Source organism: Trichomycterus rosablanca, chromosome 27 (assembly GCF_030014385.1).
Source record: "Trichomycterus rosablanca isolate fTriRos1 chromosome 27, fTriRos1.hap1, whole genome shotgun sequence".
Taxonomy (NCBI): Eukaryota; Metazoa; Chordata; class Actinopteri; order Siluriformes; family Trichomycteridae; genus Trichomycterus; species Trichomycterus rosablanca.
In genome coordinates this window covers 2,763,916-2,785,131 of record NC_086014.1, presented here as the reverse complement: position 1 = coordinate 2,785,131, position 21,216 = coordinate 2,763,916, and the positions used below count along the sequence as shown (strand labels likewise).

The 21,216-nt window shown below is 39.5% G+C and overlaps 2 protein-coding genes across 2 annotated transcripts; both read left to right on the top strand.

The window, feature by feature from the left end:
* The first annotated feature begins 1,360 nt into the window (after positions 1-1,360).
* Positions 1,361-15,422, top strand: col8a1b (collagen, type VIII, alpha 1b). The gene is made up of 4 exons (XM_062989503.1): positions 1,361-1,376; positions 4,550-4,706; positions 12,395-12,689; positions 12,769-15,422. The coding sequence occupies exons 3-4, from the start codon at positions 12,398-12,400 to the stop codon at positions 14,649-14,651; spliced, it is 2,175 nt and encodes a 724-aa protein (XP_062845573.1). The 5' UTR covers positions 1,361-1,376; positions 4,550-4,706; positions 12,395-12,397; the 3' UTR covers positions 14,652-15,422.
* A 3,155-nt stretch (positions 15,423-18,577) lies between these two features.
* Positions 18,578-20,332, top strand: jagn1b (jagunal homolog 1b). Its single transcript, XM_062989769.1, has 3 exons — positions 18,578-18,645; positions 19,377-19,475; positions 19,784-20,332. Exons 2-3 carry the CDS (start codon positions 19,387-19,389, stop codon positions 20,244-20,246), a joined length of 552 nt encoding a protein of 183 aa, XP_062845839.1. The 5' UTR covers positions 18,578-18,645; positions 19,377-19,386; the 3' UTR covers positions 20,247-20,332.
* Positions 20,333-21,216: the final 884 nt, after the last annotated feature.

Genomic DNA, 21,216 nt, shown 5'->3' with positions numbered 1-21,216 from the left:
TTACCAGGAGCTCTTATCCAGAGCGACTTACAGATGTGCCTTCACAGTAAACATTTTCTTACTTTAGTTTACAAAGATACAAATCTGCTAAAACTCTAATAAGAAATAAATATAAGTAAATGCAGGAGGTGGGTAGGCTGCTTAAACCTCCTTTAGATGTTTTAGATCCCCTAGAAACTGGACTTGCCTGATTGCTGGACCTACTGCAACCCCGATCAGAATAAAATCGTTAGTAAACTGTATGAATTATTGAAGAATGTTTGCTTCTAGCTTTGTGCCAGCAGTTCCTAGACATGCATACATTAAAAACACAAAGTCAGCAATCAGGAGTAGATGAATTACTTTCACGTTTGTTTTTCTTACTGATTACTCATCTGTCCTGTTCCCAGACCTCAGCGCCATATTTCCTTGATCTGAGTGACATCAGGATTGTGTATGGAGTGTGATGTGTGACAATGGGGTGATTGAGGAAACCCTTTTGAACCCAAACAACCCCTGGCTGTGTTTGACACGACAGGCCTTCAGTGTCCAAGTTTGTTGGAAAACGTTGCTAAAGCTGAACAGAGCATTTTAAAGCACGCAGGGTTTAAGAATGTGGTTCAGTTTAATGTGACAGACTGAACTTGGACTGAACAGCATGATTCCTCTTATCTACAATATTTTATTTTGTGCTAATATTTTTTATGCAATTTATTATATTTGCACAAAAGCAAAGGTTTGTGTTTCTTTAAACTGTCCGAAATGATTCATTATTTATTTATTATTACTAAGTAGATAAACTTAAGATTTATCAAAGTAATAACTAACCCAGACGTTTACACACCACATGGCCAGTTTTCACTACATGTCCAAAAGTATTGGGACAACTGACCATGAGCTTGTTGGACATCACATTTAAAAAACAAATGGTATTAAAATAAATTGCCCGCTATGTGATCTTTTAAAGGACTCTCACAAGACTTTGAAGTATGCCTGTCTATCTCCTTATCCTGGTCAGTGTTATGGCAGGTCCAGTTCCACTGGGGAACACCCCCGACCGGCAACAATCCATCACACGTCTTCGGCCATTCTACTTATGTACAGGTTATTTTATATTTTGATTAATTTGAGTGTCTTTTCAATGGTTATTTATCTTTCTCCAGAACCTTAGAAGTTCTAATCTAGATCTAACAATCCTGATGAAACTAATTATGTCCCCTGATGATGTGTCTCTGATGTGTTCAGGTACAACTGCTGTTCTGCATAAATAAAAATCTCCAGGGATGGGACTGAAGACCACCAACCTCCAGCCAATAATGAATCAAAACAACACTGAGGAACAGAGATCCAGCTATGAGTCTCAACGTCTGTAAAGCCGAAGAAATGAACGAGGCTTTGTAAGAGCATAGCATGATTTTGCTTGATTAATCTATCTACAGTCAGCTCAAATGAACCCTGAGGGCTTAATCACTCACTGCTGAATCCTGTAGGATATCCGTCATGCTTTGTGAAGCGAGTAATGTGCTCAGTAGGAGAAAAAGAACAGATTGAGGTACTTGGCGAAATATACAGCAAAACCCTGAATGGATCAGCTGCACTGAAAAAAAAATCATCCATCTTCTGTACATTAAGCAAAATGAATACGGCTAAAAACATGCACGTCTACCAGACTTTACTCATACAGGAACCTTTAATAGAAATAATAGAAGCTTTTACATCAGGCAGTTTTGGCCAGTGACGTTGCTACAAATAGCTAATCTACACTATGTGGCCAAAACAATGTGGACATCTGACCATGAGCTTGACCATTTCAAATCTGTCTGCCTTTATTTAGAGAGAGCTTCTTTGTTGCATCTATTCTTGGAAGTTTTCCACAATTTTGCAGTGCACATTTAGCTAAAAGAGCATCTGTGAGAAGTGAATGAAAAGGCTTGAATCACAGTCACTGTTTCAATTCATCCCAAAGCTGTTTAATGGGGTTGAAGTCAGGGCTCCGTACAGACCACTCGAGTTTTTCCACGCCAAGCACGTCAAACGAAGTTTTTCTGAACCTTGCACAGTCATTTATTTTGTATATTTTATGATTTTTACCCCTCTTAGCAATGGATGTTGCTGAAACACCTGAATTTATTCATGAATTTATTCATTTATTCTTTTGGTCATATATAGCGTTTTAGTTTTATGTACAAATCTCAGTAAGTTTTTTCCTCATATTTTAGTAACTTTACCACAACATCTGTTCATAATCTTTTGCATTTATCTTTACCAAGGATTCCAATTGTTCTAGAGCTTAAGAAACACCCTTAAAGCTCCCTGGATGGGCATAGTGGTGTACACAGTACCCAACCCCTGAGCCAACCTACCTCAGCCACTGGCTGTTTTTATAAACATTGTTTTTTTATTTATGATTGAGTGAGTAAACCAGGCTTTTGGATTTTTTCCAGTCCTCTTTAAAAACCCTAATGGCCAAGATCCCATGTTATGTTATAAATGGGCCGCTGTGACAAACCTAGACTCTCACATTAGATTTGCCAAAGCTAAGAGAAAATTGGCCGGATGTCTTGGCTAAACAAAGCTGGTTCCGGCCAAGCTGGAGCATTACGGGTGATCAAGGTTGCAGAGCTGAGGTTTTGGAAAGCATTACTTTTTACATTTTTAAGGGAAGCCATGTGATCATGTTGGTTAAAGGTGCTCACAGCAAGTTTGGAGCTGTGCTACCAGCTACAGATGGCTCTCTGTAACAGAGGATAAAAATGAAGATGTAATCCGGGTGTCCAAAAGCCTTAAACAATTAAGTAAAAAATAACCAGATTCTACATTTCGTGCCTGGCCCTTGGATAACCCCTACACTCATTTGAAGAACCTGAATTCTTTGAAATCTTGGACAGTGTTGCACTTTAGAAACCCTTCGAAGACTTTGTGGTTAGGTATTTGGCTGCTCGTGTCTCCTTAGTGAAATTACTTGATGATATGTAGCTGATTAAAATTGCTGCTCTAAAAACTGACCGCCGTTTTATGACTTCATGTCTGATTTTTAAGTTCCTTAGCGCTGCATGTAAAAGATCACATTCATTCAGGACAATCCACAAGCCGAGCTGTGTCGGACTGGAAACATTTTGACCAGTGATAATTATCTTTTCATATTTACAAATGATTTTTTTGGTTAATGCTGGGATGTACTAAAAATATTCAGTACTGTTCCCGTATGGCTTGTACCAGGTCATGACATTTTTGTGGCTAATAGCTGTGCGACTGATAACATAAATTACACCAGTATAAAAGTCCTCCAAAGTAAATTTTTCCTCCCAATGAAAATGTTTTCTTTGCTAGTTTTACTTCTTAAGTCAGGCCAAAATCATCTGTAAGAAAGAAATGTCTAAGTACGAATGACATGGAACACTGGCGTTTTTGCCAAAGTTGAGAGGAAAACCAAAAATTTCTATTAATGTTGGGAAGAAATGTGTCCAGTTTCTCAGATATACAGTAATCCAAGAACTACCAAAAACATACCTGTATCAGGAGTGTCTATCCACAGTTAAGCAAGCTTTACATCAGCACTGTGTCCATTTGGTCAGCGACAATTTTAAGATTAGATTTAATGTTTTCATTCCACATTTAATTGCTGTAAAAACTGTCCTATTTATTGATGAATTGAAGTTTGATTATAAGAAGCTTCATCTAAAACAACTTGAACATTTGATCATTAAAGACAAAGAGCAAATGATAAAGGAAGTACAATCAGGTGTATCTTAGACCTGGTTCGTAGGAATACCTGCCAGATCGACCCTTTGTGGGTCACATTAAGGTCCTGGACTGTAGAACTTCATGGAATTAAATTAAACTCAGATGCTTAAGGCTTGGGATTCTATTTTTGTGAATAGGTGACGTTCTTGGAGCATCATGGCAAGTGGCAACTTTACAACACAAACAAAACATATTTTTGACCCAAATGTGAACCAGCTGCCAGACTCGGATCACAGATGCTTCAGATCACCAGCAAATTCTCTTCTGTTTCTGTTTGATCTTCACTTGAGATTTTTGTCTCTCGGATTTTCCTATGATTCAGGTTCTAAGATCCATGGAAATTCACATAGATGTTATTCATTTCTTCAAGTTATTTATAGGTTCAGAGTTAAAAGAAACAGTTAAATCTCTGGTCATTTCCTTATTTTATTCTTTTAATTTCATGTATTCCTTGCTCTTTTTGTTTCCAATTTTTCTATTAATTATTCTTTTTATTCTACACTTCATTCTCTCTTTGTTATTTTTTCTTTTTCTTCTTTCTTTCTCATTCTTTTTACTTTTTCTCCTTCTTGTTATTTGACATTAGTTCATTCATTCATTCTTTTGTTCCTCTATTCATTCATCCTGGTTTTTTACTTTTATTTTTTTCTTTTCTGTTTGTCTTATGTATATATCTGTTACAAAATCATTCATTTATTTCTTACTTTATTCATCATCTCTCTCTCTCTCTCTCTCTCTCTCTCTCTCTCTCTCTCTCTCTCTCTCTCTCTCTTTCTTCATTTCTTTCTTTCATTATTTCTTTCTGTTTCTCCTCCTTCTATGATAGGTTTGCCAGGTTCCTCCCAGTCGGCCATAAAAGTCTCCAGCAGCATGCAGGCTGATGTTTAAAACCACAGTTCGGCTCCTTCATCCCTGCTGCAGCTTTGTTTTATTTTGAGGAGAAGAACCAGCCACAGTTACTGAGGAAGAACGAAGAGAGAGAGGTGAGCAGAACCTGATCAACACTGAATGCATGATGATTGTGATTCTGTTTGATTTGATTTAGCTTTATCTGGTTCATGTGAACAGCTTTGTAATGTGGATGAAGCTACAGGAAGCCAGAGATGCTCTGCATGCTTTACATGGTGTATCTGCACCACTATTCTGAATTGGGCTATTTCATTGCTTGCAAGAAAGTAGATGTGAGAAGTTAACGTTCATCATTTATATGCTTTTCTAAAATCAGAGGTTTCTGGTATCCATGTCAGCCTTAAGCTAATGGCGATGGAAATATAAACTTATATATACTTAACTGGAGGCAGAATTGAAGATAGACCAAATAGACCACTGTTCAATATACAGTAGTATGTAGTAATGTAACGTATGTATCTGCTTAAAATGCTTCCATATAACATTTCTAAACTGCTATCATGCATCTTCTGAGATCTGAAAGCTGTCTAGACTTGTCTAGTATATTTTCTTCAGTAAAATAACTGAGGTTAATAATTTCCGTATACTTTAATGTGACCTGTTTGTCATGGCAGTAATGGGATTTTAATCATTTCTGTAACTGCTGTTTTTCTGGGAGTAAATGTTTGCATAACATAATACTTTCTTTTTTTTACATTGCCATGGTTTTAAAGCTGCCAAACAATAAGAAGCCCCTGCCCTACAATCAGCACGTCAAATAAATAATAGAAGAATGGGGTAATTTCTGCAGAGTAGTGCTTAAACTATTGGTAGTGTAAAGCTTGTTTGACTGTGGCGTATCTCATGCACATGCCAGCAGCTTCCTTTTTGATGTAGACCTGCTTTCTGATGGTTCTTGTTTTATATCTGGACACATTTTCTCTCAACATGGGGGGGAAGTTTGGGTTTCCTGATCAACAATCACTTTAAAGAAATTAGTCATATTAAATAAATAAATATGAATTATTAAATCCTCAAAACATAAATGGGATACATGCCCCTCAATTGCAATAGGACCAACCCTCAACCCGTTTGCACTGGTTTATTTACTCATGCACACAGCAAAAGTAGACGCATTAACTCACTCATCTCACACTGCTGACATTCCCACGAGTTCATTTAGTGCCGTTTATCATCTGCACGTGTCTGGTGGATAAACATTCTCTTATGATGGATTGGGATCAATAATGTAAACGCTTGTGGTCTTATAATTTCTTCAGTATGAAATCCATATAGCTGAGCCAGCACACTCCCTGTTTTTATCGGTTAGAAACGGTTTTTATCGGTGGAAACACCTGTAAAATGTTCAGCTTTTGCAAAACATGCGCATAGTTGGGATTTTATCAGGCTTTTCTGGCATATTAAAGCAACATCATCTAAAGAGTAATTCCCTATATTTTCCTTTTTCGGTTAGCATCACTTTGACTGCTTGCTCAAATCTCACATGAAAGGAGCTTTGTGTGATTACGTTTAGCAGTATGTATCAAGCATAACCATCTAAAATATGGGAACCTTATCAGGGAATCGTTTTTTACAATTAGATGCACCTGGGCCTTAAATATCCTCATGATTACAACCATTAATGATTCTTCAGTATACTTAACAATAGGTGACGGAACAAGCACAGATAAGATTAATCACACCAGGTTCGTGCGATGCCCTCTCCCAGACTTCTTGGGTTTGATTGTCTCGCACCTATCCACAGTCCGATTCCTGTGTACCTCAGCCTGACTCTAGTTTTTTCTAGTTTTGCATGACTTTAGCTCATTCCCCTAGGAACCTGTTTTAAACCGTACTCGCCTTACATTTAACCCAGCTGCTGTTTGCTATTCTTTTTGAAGATGGTTTAGATGTTATCCCACGGTTGTTGAGTAACAATTGCATAAGGTGGAGGCCAGTCTAATTTTGTTTTACTCACTGTCTGCCACCTAAGGATGGTTGCAAACTGACACTCACTGTATCCCTTTGTAATTGAATTGACCCCCTTATTTCTTGACTCAGACCTTGCCTTTGAATTGATTTTTGTCGCTTTGGTACTGTTTCTCTTTGCTGGCACTGATTGTACATGTCTGATTGTTCATTTTCTAGAGTTTTTTATCACCTACAATTCAGACATTCTGTCTGGCCTTATTTTTACAGACTGGGTACATCATGTTTTGTGTATTTCATTTTGGCCCATTAAGTGTCTTTGATTTCCGATGAACTCTCTGGTGGGCTCAGAAACATTTTCTTGTCATTGAATCCAAGCTAACTCGTATGCAGACTAAAACAAATCCTGCTTAATTTATTCTCGACTGTCACCAAGGTTCACATGACATCATGTTAGATTTAACTGTTAGATCTGACTTCAGCTGGAAATGTTGAATGGAAATGGCACGGAATGTCCATCAGCAGATCATAAACATACTGCATATTCAGAGCCAGATTCCTGATTTAAAAGTGCCAGACGTGCTCAAGCCAAACGGACTGATAGGGCAGCTGCAGGTCAGTAGTTGAGGTTGTCTGCTGTGATTGGTCTCTGCCTTATTTCAGAGGGCTGGAATAGAAAAAAAAAATGTTTACCTTGTAAACAGTAGCAACGTTACCAATGTGTTCAGTGCTTGATGAATGGTGGAAATATTGGTGGTGTTTATTTTATGGTTAGAACCCCTGTAGCTGTAGCTGCACCAGCACTGTTCCTGTTATTATCTGTTCCAGTGAAAACACCTGTAAAACGTTTCACTTTTGCAAACCTTAACAGAAGGTGACACATTGGCCCTTATTTATCAGAGTTGTGTGAGAGCAAAAACAAAAAATCAACTGCAGCAGGTTTGGTGTGGTGAACCTCCCCAGACCATCAGACGTGGGTTTGATTAAACAGGTCACGCCAAAGACAAAACAATAATATCAGTATATCAGTATCAGTATATCAGTATATTAGTATCAGTGTATCTATATATCAGTATATCAGTGAAATTTGTTTTTTCTGTTTCATGATCGGATTTCTCTGTGTGCAGCTTTGTTTAAGGTCTTCAGTGCTTGAAAGTTGAAAGCAGCTTTCCGGAAAAAGTTCACAACAATAGGAGACCTTAATCTCCAGTTATCAAAAGCAGTTCATCAAAATAGCAAAACAAATCAGCAAGGAAGCAAATACTTTGCCTGTTATGGATTTTGTCTGTTTTCCCTTGAATTTTTCACCTTAATTGCCAGCACAAAACCCTAATTTTAGCTGCTGGGTCCTGCACCACTTAAAAGCACTGGGTGCTAGACAGGAACACACTCCGGACAGAGGACCACACATTTATTTATTCTCTTACTCAGTTACATGTAAAGGTACAGATCTATTAATGAACCAGGCAAAAGTCACTGAGAGAGAGAGAGAGCGAGAGAGCGAGAGAATGCAAATGCAAATGCAAATGTGTTATCCAGGCTGTGGTTTTGGCTCACTATCAGTTTCATCAGCTGATTCTGCATTCATACACAGACACAGACACACACACACACTATAGACACACACTTCTTTGCAGCTGGCATTCCTGTGCATAACCTGTGGTTGCTGAACAACACCACAATCCTAAGGATCTGGGTTTAAACTTTTTCTTCAGTTACTGTCTGGAAGGATTTTGGTATGTTCTCTCTGCTTCTGTGTGGGAACGCTAGTAAATTGATTGCTCTATATTTCCCCCAGATTGAAAAGTGTACGAGTGAGTAAGCATCCTGTTCGAGGTGTTTTTCTGCTTTGTGTCCAGTGTTTCTGAGCAGTGGTGTCTCCATAACCCTGGTCAGGATGAAGCAGTTCTTAAAGATGAACTAATTAATTAATTAATGTGTGTGTGTGTGTGTGGGTGTGGGTGTGGGTATTTTAGTCAGCATCACACACATGAAACAGGCAGCCTATCAGTGTTTTTGGATGGTAAGTCACATGACATGTAATATTCAAGCTATTGGTAGGAGGTGTGTGTGTGTGTGTGTGTGTGTGTGTGTGTGTGTGTGTGTGTGTGTGTGTGTGTGTGAACACTTATGTTTTCCATGCAGGCTATTGTGGTTTTGACTGGTGTGTATTAGGTGTCTGCTTGTGTGTGTGTACATTCATGATTTTTATCGCTGTCACAGTGGTTTCACTGAAGTGTGTTTGAGTCTTTCCAGTACATCTGTGGTTTTGACATCTATGTGTAGTCCTGTCTTCAGTTTCTTGAATGCTATGTTTTTAGACCACCCCCTCCCATCCTCACAGACATAGCCAATCATGTCTGTATAGACACCTGGCTGACTGATAGCACCTCAAAGTCTCAGACCCAGATTTTAGCAGTGATGTGCTAGCGTAATAGACAGCTGCTCTTTTGGGTTTGGATTGTCGTGCCAATTTTGAGATTACCTGGGGCAGAATGGATTTTATTTTTTTTTTTCTCCCCCTTTAGCGCATCCAATTGTTCAATTTGCATCGTGCTTCCTCTCTGTCTATGCCGAACCCTGCCCTGACCGAGGAGATCGAAGCTAACCAACATCCCCTCCGAAACATTGGCAGCAGCCGGATGCATCTTTGCCACCCACACATTGATGAGTTTGGCGCCACCCAGCATTGCATGCGGAGAGACACACCCTAAGGGCACCCTCCCTCATCTCTTGTGTAGGCGCCTCTTAATCAGCCGGCAGAGATCATAATCGCATTCTGACAGAGGGAGACCCTCCCCCTCCTGTCTCCAATCCCACCCCCCCACCTGAACAACAGGCCAATCGTTGTTCATATAGCCGCCCAGCCCCGACCGGTGAAGGCAGAGCTGGATTCGAAACGACGCACTTTCGAAATCCAGCTCTGGTTGCAGCGCGTGTTTTTACCGCTGCGCCACCTGAGCGGCTGTGCAGGAAGGATTTTTAACATGATCTGTGTCCCATAAAGTAAAGTGGACGGACTTTTATTTTAATTTTAATGCACAGAGTTTAATGAAGTAGGTACGTAGGTACAAAAATGTGTGTTGAATCAGTAAAAATGTACACAGTACTGTAAAATTGTATATGCACAGATCGTGCATTTGACATGACCACCCCTGCCCCTTGCCCTTAACACTATTACAAAGCTGGGTGGGCTAAAGAGAATCTAAAAGTCTGGTGGATCTAAAGATATTCTGGATGAGGAGTAGCTCTAACATGACTCGCTCTTGATATTCCAGTCTCATCAGGCACTATAGAAGAAAACTTAGCGGTTACACAAAAGGCTTAATGCGAATATTTTGCTATGCTATTGCCGAGGCTTCTATTTCCATGTGGTTTAGATCAGCAGAGGAAAAGGAAGAGCGGAAAGTTCACAGCTGTACAGAGGATCCACAGTGGTGTTAAAAGCTTGTTGAGATCTTGCTGAGGAATTCTGCGATTTCTGTTCACAGATTAGCATGTCATCCATGTGGTCTGATACGTTTGTGATTTCTGGATCGTACAGCAGTCAATGAGGTGATTTCTGAATCTCATGGCACATTCTTCATTTCCTTACCAAGCAGGTTGAGGAAGTGTAAATAAACTTCATTCGTATTCTGATATTTAGGATATTTATTTTAGCTTTAGCGAATGTGCCGGGCACTTAGCATTCTGTTTAAACCCAAAATCACCACATCTATCGCCTTATGTATTAAAGAGACAGATCAGATTACATATATGCGTTTTAGAAATAAAGCCACTGACATCTTGGCAGTGTGTTGTCGTTTTAGTCTGCAAGTCGACACTCTCCTAGCTGCTCTGGTGCATTTTTTAGGATGAATATCACTTTAGCTTTAGCCTTGCGGTTTAACTGTGCTCGTGTTTTCACTTTTGCGTGATGTCTGTTTGTTGTTGTTTCTGACATGCTGATTGTTCAAAGTTTATGTTTCATTTCGAATGTGCTTTTAGGAAATGCTGTGCATACTTTTTTAATAATTATATTTATATTTACAAGTAGGGAGGACAGGTCTATGAAAAATAATACTGCTTCTTAAATGAATGAACCCACTCACTCCTCTAAAATATCTGAAATATGACTGGATTAGGCAAATCCAAGAGCAGTTTTTTGTTTCACAATTTGCACTTATTACCATACACTATATGGTGTAATACAAGTGTATTAAAATAGAGTGACCTGTATGTGATCTTTTTAGCTATAACAACAGCCACACTTCCAAGAAGTCTTCTGTTGGGCTGAGGTCAGGACTCTGCAGGCTACTGGAGTCTCTTTTATAATTTTATTGTGTGTTTTCTAAAAACAATGTTCTGGGTTTGCTATTAAAACACACATACAGCAACTTCTTACTCCAACAATTAATAATCTGTTGGTTTTTTACTCTTTGGCATGGTCTAATTTCTTGTTAGGTATTATTATGGCTATAACTTGTGACTTCTTTGTGCCCTAATAAAAAGGACTCGTTTGTCTGTACCCTTTAAAAAGCACATGAAACAATAGCCATTTGGTATTTTTGGAAAGAAAACCCAAACTATCACAGTATGATAAGAAGATTCATCCAGATTGTCAGGTGTAATCAAAAAACCACCAAAATACCACAGCTTGGATGACACTGAAGCTTTACTTCGTATCGCAAAGTTATATAACATTACAGAACTTTTTACACCAGTTAACTTGCAGGGTTTGTTTTTATAATAATAAAGCATTTTTTTTTAAATAGGATGAAGGTTAGAACTGTAATTGGTGTGTTAGATCAGGGTTCTTAAACCCCCGGGGGACACAGTCCTGCTCAGGTTACCATTTTCCTGCTAAGGAGTTAAGGGGTTAAATATCAGGTTGAATGATGTTTGTTAAAGCAGAGACTGAATTGTGACTGTTGTGTTGGTGCCTCCGGGATTTTCAGTTAAAATCTGTGTTTAATGAATAACCCCAAAGCAAGTGGGATATACACTGAAGCACACACACACACACACATACACACATACACACACACACACACACACACACACACACACTCAACCACCTGTATAATCAGTGAAGGATTCTTAAGTCTTAGAAAACCATTCTGCCCAGACAATCTTCTGTTTCATAGCTTAGAAATATCTGTCAGTAATGGAATCAGCTTTTGAATGGGCACCTGGTCACGGCAGAAACTCACTGCTGACATCACTATACAAAGTGTGTGTCGTCAGACTAAGAATGGAAGATTTTAGCTGGAAAAATTTATATTATGATACGGGACAGTGGTAGCCTAGTGGGTAGAGCTTTGGGCTATCAGTCGGAAAATTGTCGGTTTAAATCCAGGCTCTGCTATGCAGCCACTGTTGGGCCCCTGAGCAAGGCCCTTAACCCAGTCTGCTCCAGGGGCGCCATACAATGGCTGACCCTGTGCTCTGACCCCAACACAAGCTGGGATATGCGGAAAAAGAATTTCATTGTACTGTACGTCTGTATATGTATATATGACAAATAAAGGAGTTCTTTTTTCTTCTATAATGATTTTATGATATACAACAAGGTTCTGGCTTTGCAGGTTTTATAAATGCAGTTTAGCAGATTAAAATTCAATAGTTTTCTGTAGTGTACACTGTTTTTTTAAATGCTGGATTTGATTTTAAATAGATATAATTCAGGTGCTTAGATATACTGTAGATTGAGGGGACAAGCTGATTAAGTATAGATTAATAAGTAAAATAGCCAATGCATCCATTAAAAATTAAACCAACTACACATAAATATTATTTCATGTACATGTAACTACTATCACTCTTCTTCTATAAACAACAGCTTTCAGAATAGTTCCTTTCCTCTGCTCTACAGGACATGGCCGTGCCTCTCTACTCTGCCCATGGCTTTGCACTGATCATACAGATTTGCCTGCTGCATAGTGCTCAAGCCGGCGCATACTATGGGCACCAGCAACTGGCTCAGCAACACCAGCCACTGCCTCAATTACCTCAGATGTCGATGGGCAGGGAAGGAATACCGCAGCAGCAATACAAAGGGAAAGATTTGTCCCATCTGCCATTTGGAAACGAGATGCCCATGCTCCCTTACTATGGAAAGGAACAGCCACAAATGCCCTTGCCAATGGGCAAACCCTATATGGGCAAAGGTATACTAGATTTAAACTACAATTAACTTTCTCAAATTGTATGCCTTAAGTATTAATAATATTACAATTCTCTCTTAAGGTGAAACTGTTCCCAGAGGTCAGAAAGGCCCTCAAGGTGGGATTGGCCCTAAGGGTCCTCCAGGACCACAAGGACCCCCTGGACAATCAGGAAAAGGTATTCCAGGACCCCCTGGAAAACCAGGCCAACCTGGCCCACAAGGATATCCCGGAATTGGAAAACCTGGTATGACAGGACTGCCAGGAAAACCTGGAGGGAATGGCTTGCCAGGTCAAAAGGGCGAGGTGGGACCAGGTGGTGATGTGGGACCTGTGGGATTACCAGGACTTCCAGGTCCTCCAGGCCCACCTGGGCTACCAGGTCCAGCAAAATCAGGTGCACAGGGACTACCTGGACAGCCTGGGTTTCGTGGTGAACCTGGACAGAAGGGTGGTCCAGGGTTTCCTGGACCACCAGGACCTAATGGTGATAATGGAAATGGTTCTCCAGGATTACCAGGTGCAAAAGGTCCAGCTGGGCCTCCTGGGCTGCCAGGTCCAGGAGGGTTACCAGGATTAGGAAAGCCAGGACCAATTGGACAACCTGGACAACCTGGAGTCCCTGGTAAGCCTGGTTCATCTGGAGAACCAGGGATTGCAGGACTACCTGGTAAAGAGGGACCACCAGGACCTGCAGGCCCACCCGGTATTGGCAAACCTGGTTTAGATGGTTTGCCAGGGCAGCCTGGTCTTCCAGGTGGAAAAGGAGAGCCAGGTCCATCTGGTTTTCCAGGGGGTCCAGGCTTACCTGGAAATGGAAAACCTGGATTTCCTGGACCAAAAGGTGACAAAGGTTATGGTGGATTACCTGGCCCTTCAGGTCCAAAGGGTGAGAAAGGCCATGGTGGACTCCCTGGAATGATTGGCCCACCTGGACCAGCTGGGCTTCCAGGTCCACCAGGTTCCATGGGACCGCCAGGGGGCGTTGGTTTTCCTGGAATAAAGGGAGAAGGTGGAGAAGTTGGGCCCAAAGGCCTGGCTGGTCTAAAAGGTGAACCAGGCCCTCCAGGACTTCCAGGAAAACCAGGCCTCCCAGGAGAAGGTGGTCAACCAGGACCAAAAGGTTTTTCTGGACCCTCTGGGCCTCAGGGTGAAAATGGACATAAAGGTTTTCCTGGTTTACCTGGGGCACCAGGTAAGTCTGGACCCAAGGGTGAAAATGGTCAACCAGGGGAGAAAGGTAGTCCGGGTCCTAATGGAATTCCAGGTATAATGGGTGCAGGTGGACCAATTGGACCTCCTGGACTTCCAGGACCAAAAGGAGAATTTGGACCACCAGGGAAACCTGGACCTCCAGGTGAAGGAAAACCTGGACTTCCAGGGGCAATGGGTCCACCGGGAAAACCAGGATCTAGTGGACCGCCTGGTAATCCTGGAATACTTGGCTTTCCTGGTCCTCCTGGTCCACCCGGACCACCCGCTGATGTAGGTGGCATTCTCGGTCCAGGTTTGGATGGGGGTAAACAAGATGGCATGCTTGAAGGAGACCTTATTGGCAGAAATGGTCTTAAGATGCCTGCCTTTACTGCACAGCTTACAACACCGTTTCCACCGGTCGGCTCCCCTGTGGTCTTTAACAAGGTTTTGTACAACGGCAACCAGAACTACAATGCTCAGACTGGCATTTTCACCTGCACTATACCTGGAATTTACTATTTTGTGTACCATGTCCACTGCAAGGTAGCCAATGTTTGGGTGGCTCTGCAAAAAAACGATGAGCCAGTAATGTACACATATGATGAGTACAAAAAAGGTTTTCTAGATCAAGCCTCTGGAAGCGCTGTGCTGCCCCTAAAGTCCGGAGACACTGTTCATATTGAGTTACCATCAGATCAAGCTGCAGGACTTTATGCTGCTCAGTATGTCCATTCATCTTTCTCAGGGTATTTATTGTACCCAATTTAATGTACCATAAATCAGCCACAATTTGCCTCAGCGGTAAAAAAGGATAGGAACCTTAACATATATGAGCTGTACATGCATGGCAGTGGAAAGGTTTGCCATCTATACAGTTAAACTCAATTGTACTGTAGGGAAAAGGCCTCAGTTTCTACTGTTATCAGTTATCAGCCTTCCGCACAGTGTCATGACACTGGTGCTTCAAATACTAATAAATAATATCCCTTCGTATTAGAAATACTAGTAAGGAATACTGCGTGGAAGACTATGTCACTAAAAACAATAAGAACTGAGGCATTTTCCCTATATTTTTGGTGCCCCATGTGAGGGAACATTGTGAAAGTTTACATTTCTGATTATATTAAGTATTAAGGTATTTTCCCTGTAGAACTGATGCACCATGTGAGGAAATGAATGATTTTATTACTAATAACAGTACAGATTCAAATATAAACCTTCAGCCACAAAGCCCAGGTCTGGCTGGCCTTTGTTGGAATAGCTACAGTAACAACAACCACAAGTTTAACTAAGTCATAGTTATGATCCTAAACCTTTATATCTGTAAGTTTCTGTGGTGGGCTTTGTGAAGATTGCTGACCCCTAGAACGTAAAGATATTGTAAAGACAAACTGGTTACAATTAGTCTTGACTTGACAAAAATTGGCCTTAATATGGCCTGAGATATGGCTTTAAGTTTTAAACAGAGTGGCTGGCAACGCATATGCACTTAAAGTAAGTGCATCATGTTATTTTCCTCATGCATAATTCAAATAATCATTGCAGTAATCATTATTGCTAGTTTTACTTTTAGTCTTGTATTTGTTGGGTTTTTTCTCCACTATACCAGCAATCACATCACATTACATTTACTGTATGTATTAGCATGTATCATTAAGCAACATTGTCAGTTTTATTTGATGATACAAACAATGTATAATAAAATCACAAACAAGCACAGTACTACCAAACAAACGGCATCCAGCATTTATACAGTTACATGCTGAAAATAATCCTACCTGTAATTTATTTTGGGTGTTTTTGTTTAACTACTGAGTTCTTACTAGTTGTAAATAAAATGAAAACATGATGGTACATGTCAAATTGGTGCTAACAAAAATAAACAAAAAATTGTTGTTTATTTTGTGTGTGGTTTTTTTTCTCTTCATTTTATTAATACATTAAATTGCACATTTAAAAGTGTGATATGCTAAGCCTCATATTTGGGCTAAATAATATATAATAAAATTTAATATTTTAAATGCTTGTTTGATTATTAAAATAAACATAAAAGTTATAATATTATTCTTACATCATAATAAACATTTTTACACCATAATAAAGAAAAGCTAAAGTAAAACACTGGAAACTTGCCATAAGATACTGTTCATTTGAAAAGTTAGCCATGATTTAGAATTTCAGCACAGTCTACTTTGTAATTTGGATATTTGTTCTTGTTTTAAGAGTGTCACAAATGCACTATCTACAGAGGTCACTACGGTAAAGCACACTACGTTATTCATCAATGCAAATTCAAGTTGAATGAACAGAATTTTTCACATCCATAACTTGGTTTGATGGGCCTTCCTTAGACTGCTGCTCTGTAATACACTATGGATAGTAATACCCATAAATAAATAAAAAATGTAATGTAACTGAATCACTTAACAGCAAGGGGTGCTCACGGGCATCCATGTTGAATACACAACGACAGTGGTCCAAGCAAAGACAGGCCATAAACCACTGACAGATTGTTGGGTGGCCAAGATTAATTGATGCCAAAGGACATGAAGGCTCAAGTATCAATACCAGAGCAAAAGAAGAACTACTGTGGCCTTAACTGCAGATTTAAGACTTTAATGCTCGCGATTAGGTGAACAGAATGTTTACAACATAAAGTGCTTTAAATCCTTCTTTGTATGGGGCTGCGAAGTCACAGGCCAGTCAAAGTGCCTGTGCTAACACCTGTCTACCATTAAAAGTAAGATTTCAATGTTCATGGGGATCATGTTATCATGAGGATTGTTAGTTACAGTAAGGTAAGTTACCAGGGGATTTTAATGCGCTCTCTTTTGTAATAATTAAAAGTTAAACCTCAGGTTTCTTTGTTTTTTTTCACATCTCTTAACAATAATATGTATTTTATAGTATGACTTATCTAAATTTCCCCTAGGTGAGTTAATGTGTAAACGTTTGGTGCCCTGTACTAGATTCCTACACGTCGTGATAAACAATCAGTGTAATGCCTAGTTCACACTACACTACATTTTTAGCATGTCAGATATCTGGATCTGAGTTGCCCGACTGGCAATGAGTGCTATGTCGAACAGCCAATGAGAACGCAAGATACAGTGTGAGGGGAAATGCAGGGGAGAAGTTGTAAAAAGGTGGGACAGGGGCGTAATATAGTTTATATCAGAATACATCAGCACACACACAAGTTTTACAGTATTTCTGACCTCATCGTTCTCTACATAACACCAACGTTGCATTGCAAAGATATTTATTAACCTCCAACTCACTACAGAACAATCCATGCTGTTCACGTAGCCAAATCCACTCAGATTCATTTATTTTTCCTATTTGATTTTACGCTGCACATCAGCGCACAAACTTTGATTGCTCACTACTTGTTGACGTGCATTTTTGGACGTGGTATCGTTAAACCCCTCGTCACTTCTCGCGTTTGTTTTAATGACAAAACGTAGTTTGGGAGACCAAAGAAGCTCGCCTGCGATTCTAGTTGGTGATAGATGGTGTAGTGTGAAACCCCCTATTACCGATCAGTCGTGTAGTGTGAAATACACACCGACTTGAAAGACTCCCGATTACAAGGGATCCAGTCATGTAGTGTGAACTGTACAGCGACCCGACGACTCGGAAAGTCGTGTAGTGTGAACTTGGCAAAAGTGAACAAATACAATAAAATGGTTTGGCTTTCAAATCACCTTCAGAAATTTGAATACAGTCAACCCTTGAGTTACGAACGGTTTACCATACGAACATTTCGGGTTACGAACGATCTTTTTCAACTTAACGTACAAACAAATTTTGGATTACATGGCTACATTATAGTTGACTAGAATCTCTCTCTGTATATATACAGTGAGTGAACATTCGGACAGCGGACGGTGTTTTCAATATTAAAATGTCCCCAAATAAGGTGCAGAGAGGGTGCAGAGCTGAGAAACATTACATTTGTTGTTGTATAATTACTCCTGCCAGTAGATGTCACTGTGTATCAGACAGAGGGGACAGTGAGTGAGGGAGAAGAAGAAAGTCGACTGGGTATAGTATTGTTTCTTTTGTACAATTACACCTACAAAATTCAATACTATTGAAATAAAGAAGGAAATAATAGAGAAATATGAGAATTATTGTTGTTTCTGGTAGATACATTTTAATAAAAAAGAAGGAAATGTTTTATGGTGTATGTGATGGTGTATTATGGTGTGTGAAATGTGATGTATGTGTTTTATGTTCAATTCTACTGTGTGTTATTGTTTATTACAGTAATGTTTATTTTATAATTTAAGATTTAAGGAAAATATATTTGTATTTATAACAAAAAAGACAATTTAAGACATTAGAGAGATTAGGTAAGGGGTGGTTTGGGAGGTCTGGCACGGATTAATTCTATTTACATTAATTCTTATGGGGAAAATAGGTTTAACTAACGAAGATTTTGACTTAAGAACAGCCCTTCGGAACCAATTAAATTCGTAAGTCAAGGGTCGACTGTAATTCTTATTTAAAGACTTCAGGTGTCGCTAGTGAGCTTTATTGTAGGAATGAGAAACCCGAGAAAGAACTGTTTTTGGCAATGGTTAAATGCCAAATGCAAATGGAGTAAATATATAGTGAACCTAGTTAGGGCGGTTCAATACTGTTTGAAAGACAGCTAAGGGTCCCTATCTATGTAGGGTAGACAAAGTTGTTTGGAATTTGGCCTTCATGGTGCTTTAGTACGCTTGCTTGAAGCAGCCCGGTGTTTTTCGCTACGGTAAGTTATGTTAGAATACAATATATGTTCTTTAATACTGTTTATGTTTACTAACAAGTTAATAATAAGAATAATTATATTTACTTATTCAATAAATATGTAGTTAGAATGGCACTTGTCAACTTACTTTCCTGCAAAGTTCGGTTGGTATGAAACGTCAGCACTAAGCTCCAATACACTATATAAAGCTTAAATAAATAAGTTTACTGTTATGTTATACTTTGTTAGCAAAAATATTTATGTATGTCCGCGAAATGGTTTGCAAAAACGACCAAATAAAACGACTTAAGGATAATTTCACTGCAAGTGAATGACTTATAGTGATGTAACAGTTTTCCGTACAGCAGATGGTCTTATTGAGTTTGGTATTATTGAGTTGTAAATTGACACATATTGCATATGTGTATATAAAAACATTTTGAATCTAGTTTGGTATCAGTTTTTGTTTTGCATTTTAGCTACATATTTATCATTGATAAATAAGCACGTGGAACAGTTGTTTGTGCCAAGGTTGTCAAGAAAATAAGTAATAATCAATCCCTAAGGTGCTAATTTTGTAGTAGGGCCTTTTGTGTACTGTAACTTTGAAACCTGTGGCAACGTAAAGCCTAACTTACTGTCCCTCATGTTGTAGCAGATTGCAATCCAAAAACAGCTAATGAATAACTAATAAATTATATCTGATCAACTGGGCAAATTTTTTTTTAAAAGTGTGACTTGTTTGTTCACAGTTTCTTCGTTATGGCTTCACGGGCTGGACCAAGAGTCGAGGGGACAGATGGAAGTGATTTTCAGCACCGGGAACGTGTGGCGTCACATTACCAGTTGAGGTGTGTAGGGATCCTTCTGTGATTGGTAAATAATTAAAAAAAGCAAACATTATTGCTTTCCAAATTGTTTTGTTTCCATTCATTGATCTGTGCCGTGGTTATCAAAGACTGTAAAAATACTTATGTAACCCACATCTTTATATACTTTACTTTGAATTAGCTCAAAATAGTGAATATTTCTTAAATCATCTGTAATGTTGTGCATATTGAACACTGCAACATGTTGTGTGGCTGTATACAGCACTTTAAAGAATAGCAAATCTCTCCCCTTGTTAACTTATTTTAATTTATCCTCTTTCCTGCACCAGCGTGGCACTAAAATCAGAGCTCCGAAAGCTGAACATGGCACACGTGGCACTGTGGGCGCTGGTGCTGGCACAGGTGTTGGTGAGCCAGCTGAATTTGCTCTCTCACAAACTGGTGGCAAGCCCATACCAGTGGGAGTACCCATATCTGCTGAGCATTGTACCCACACTTCTCAGCTTCATGGCTCTGCCCAGGAACAACATCGGCTACCTGGCCGTGTCAATGATTGGCGCAGGGCTCTTTTGTGTGGCGCCCATCATTTACGGTGCCATGGAGATGTTCCCCGTGGCACAGCAGCTGTACCGGCATGGCAAGGCGTACCGCTTCATTTTTGGCTTTTCCGCAGTCTCAGTTCTCTACCTGCTCATGGTGGTGGCAGTGCAGGTTCATGCCTGGCAAATCTACTACAGCAAAAAGCTTTTGGATGCCTGGTTCACCACCACTCAGGACAAGAAGAAGAAATGAGGAGGCGTGATGAGGTGGATATGGAGAGTTTAGAACAGTTCTCAGTGGTTAACCTGTTTCTTTTTGCGCTTTTTCACAAACATACCCCTGGATTTTCTTCATCAGCTTGAGGGAAGATAACTGACTGACGTTGCCACGTTGTTGCCCTTTCAGTGATCTTTGGAGATAAATATTTTGAAACATTTATTCCCTGAACAACTATCACAAGAAGATTTTATAAGCCGTAAAGGCATTTTCCAGTACTAGATCATTTATGATTTGACAGTTTCACTTATTTATACATATACACAAGAGGGTTCTTCAAAAAGTTTCCACACTTTTTTTTTACTCTTTTTATTAAGAACATCACATTTCTACATCTTCACCTGCTGATGCATTTTATACCAGCTTGGTACCACGTTTCTAATGCCATCAGCATTAGAACTGTTAACGCCTCTCAGTCTCTCAGACACAACCAGTTACTACTCCTCCCACCCTCACCATTTCCAACCAAAATATAAAAGTGCAGAAACTTTTTGAAGATCCCTCATATGCAGATATATTCATGATGTCTAGGCCGTTCGGCCATGGTTTCCAAGATGGTACAGATTTTGGTAAAAAGTTGTCCTTTTTTTTTTTTTTTTTTTTAAAACAACAGTGGTTCGGTATCCTTCAAATTAGAGACCATGATCATTAAGGTTGACAGTGCACCAGAACAAGCCCCAGGCTAATTTATGGTGTTCCTAGAATTCCAGACAGTGAATTATGTAAATGTATTCTTCCTGTTAAACAGTGGACCAGGAATCTGTATGAATTATTAAGGAGCCAGATTAAACTTGAAAATGAACAAAAAACTGTTGGTTGTTGGTAATTATTTTTAAATACAATGGTAAGAGACAGTCATAACAGGATTTCCACCTTTGTGACAGTCTCAGCCTTTACTGTTTGATGAAGGTTTTGCACAAGATTTTGGAATGTTTGTGGCTATTTG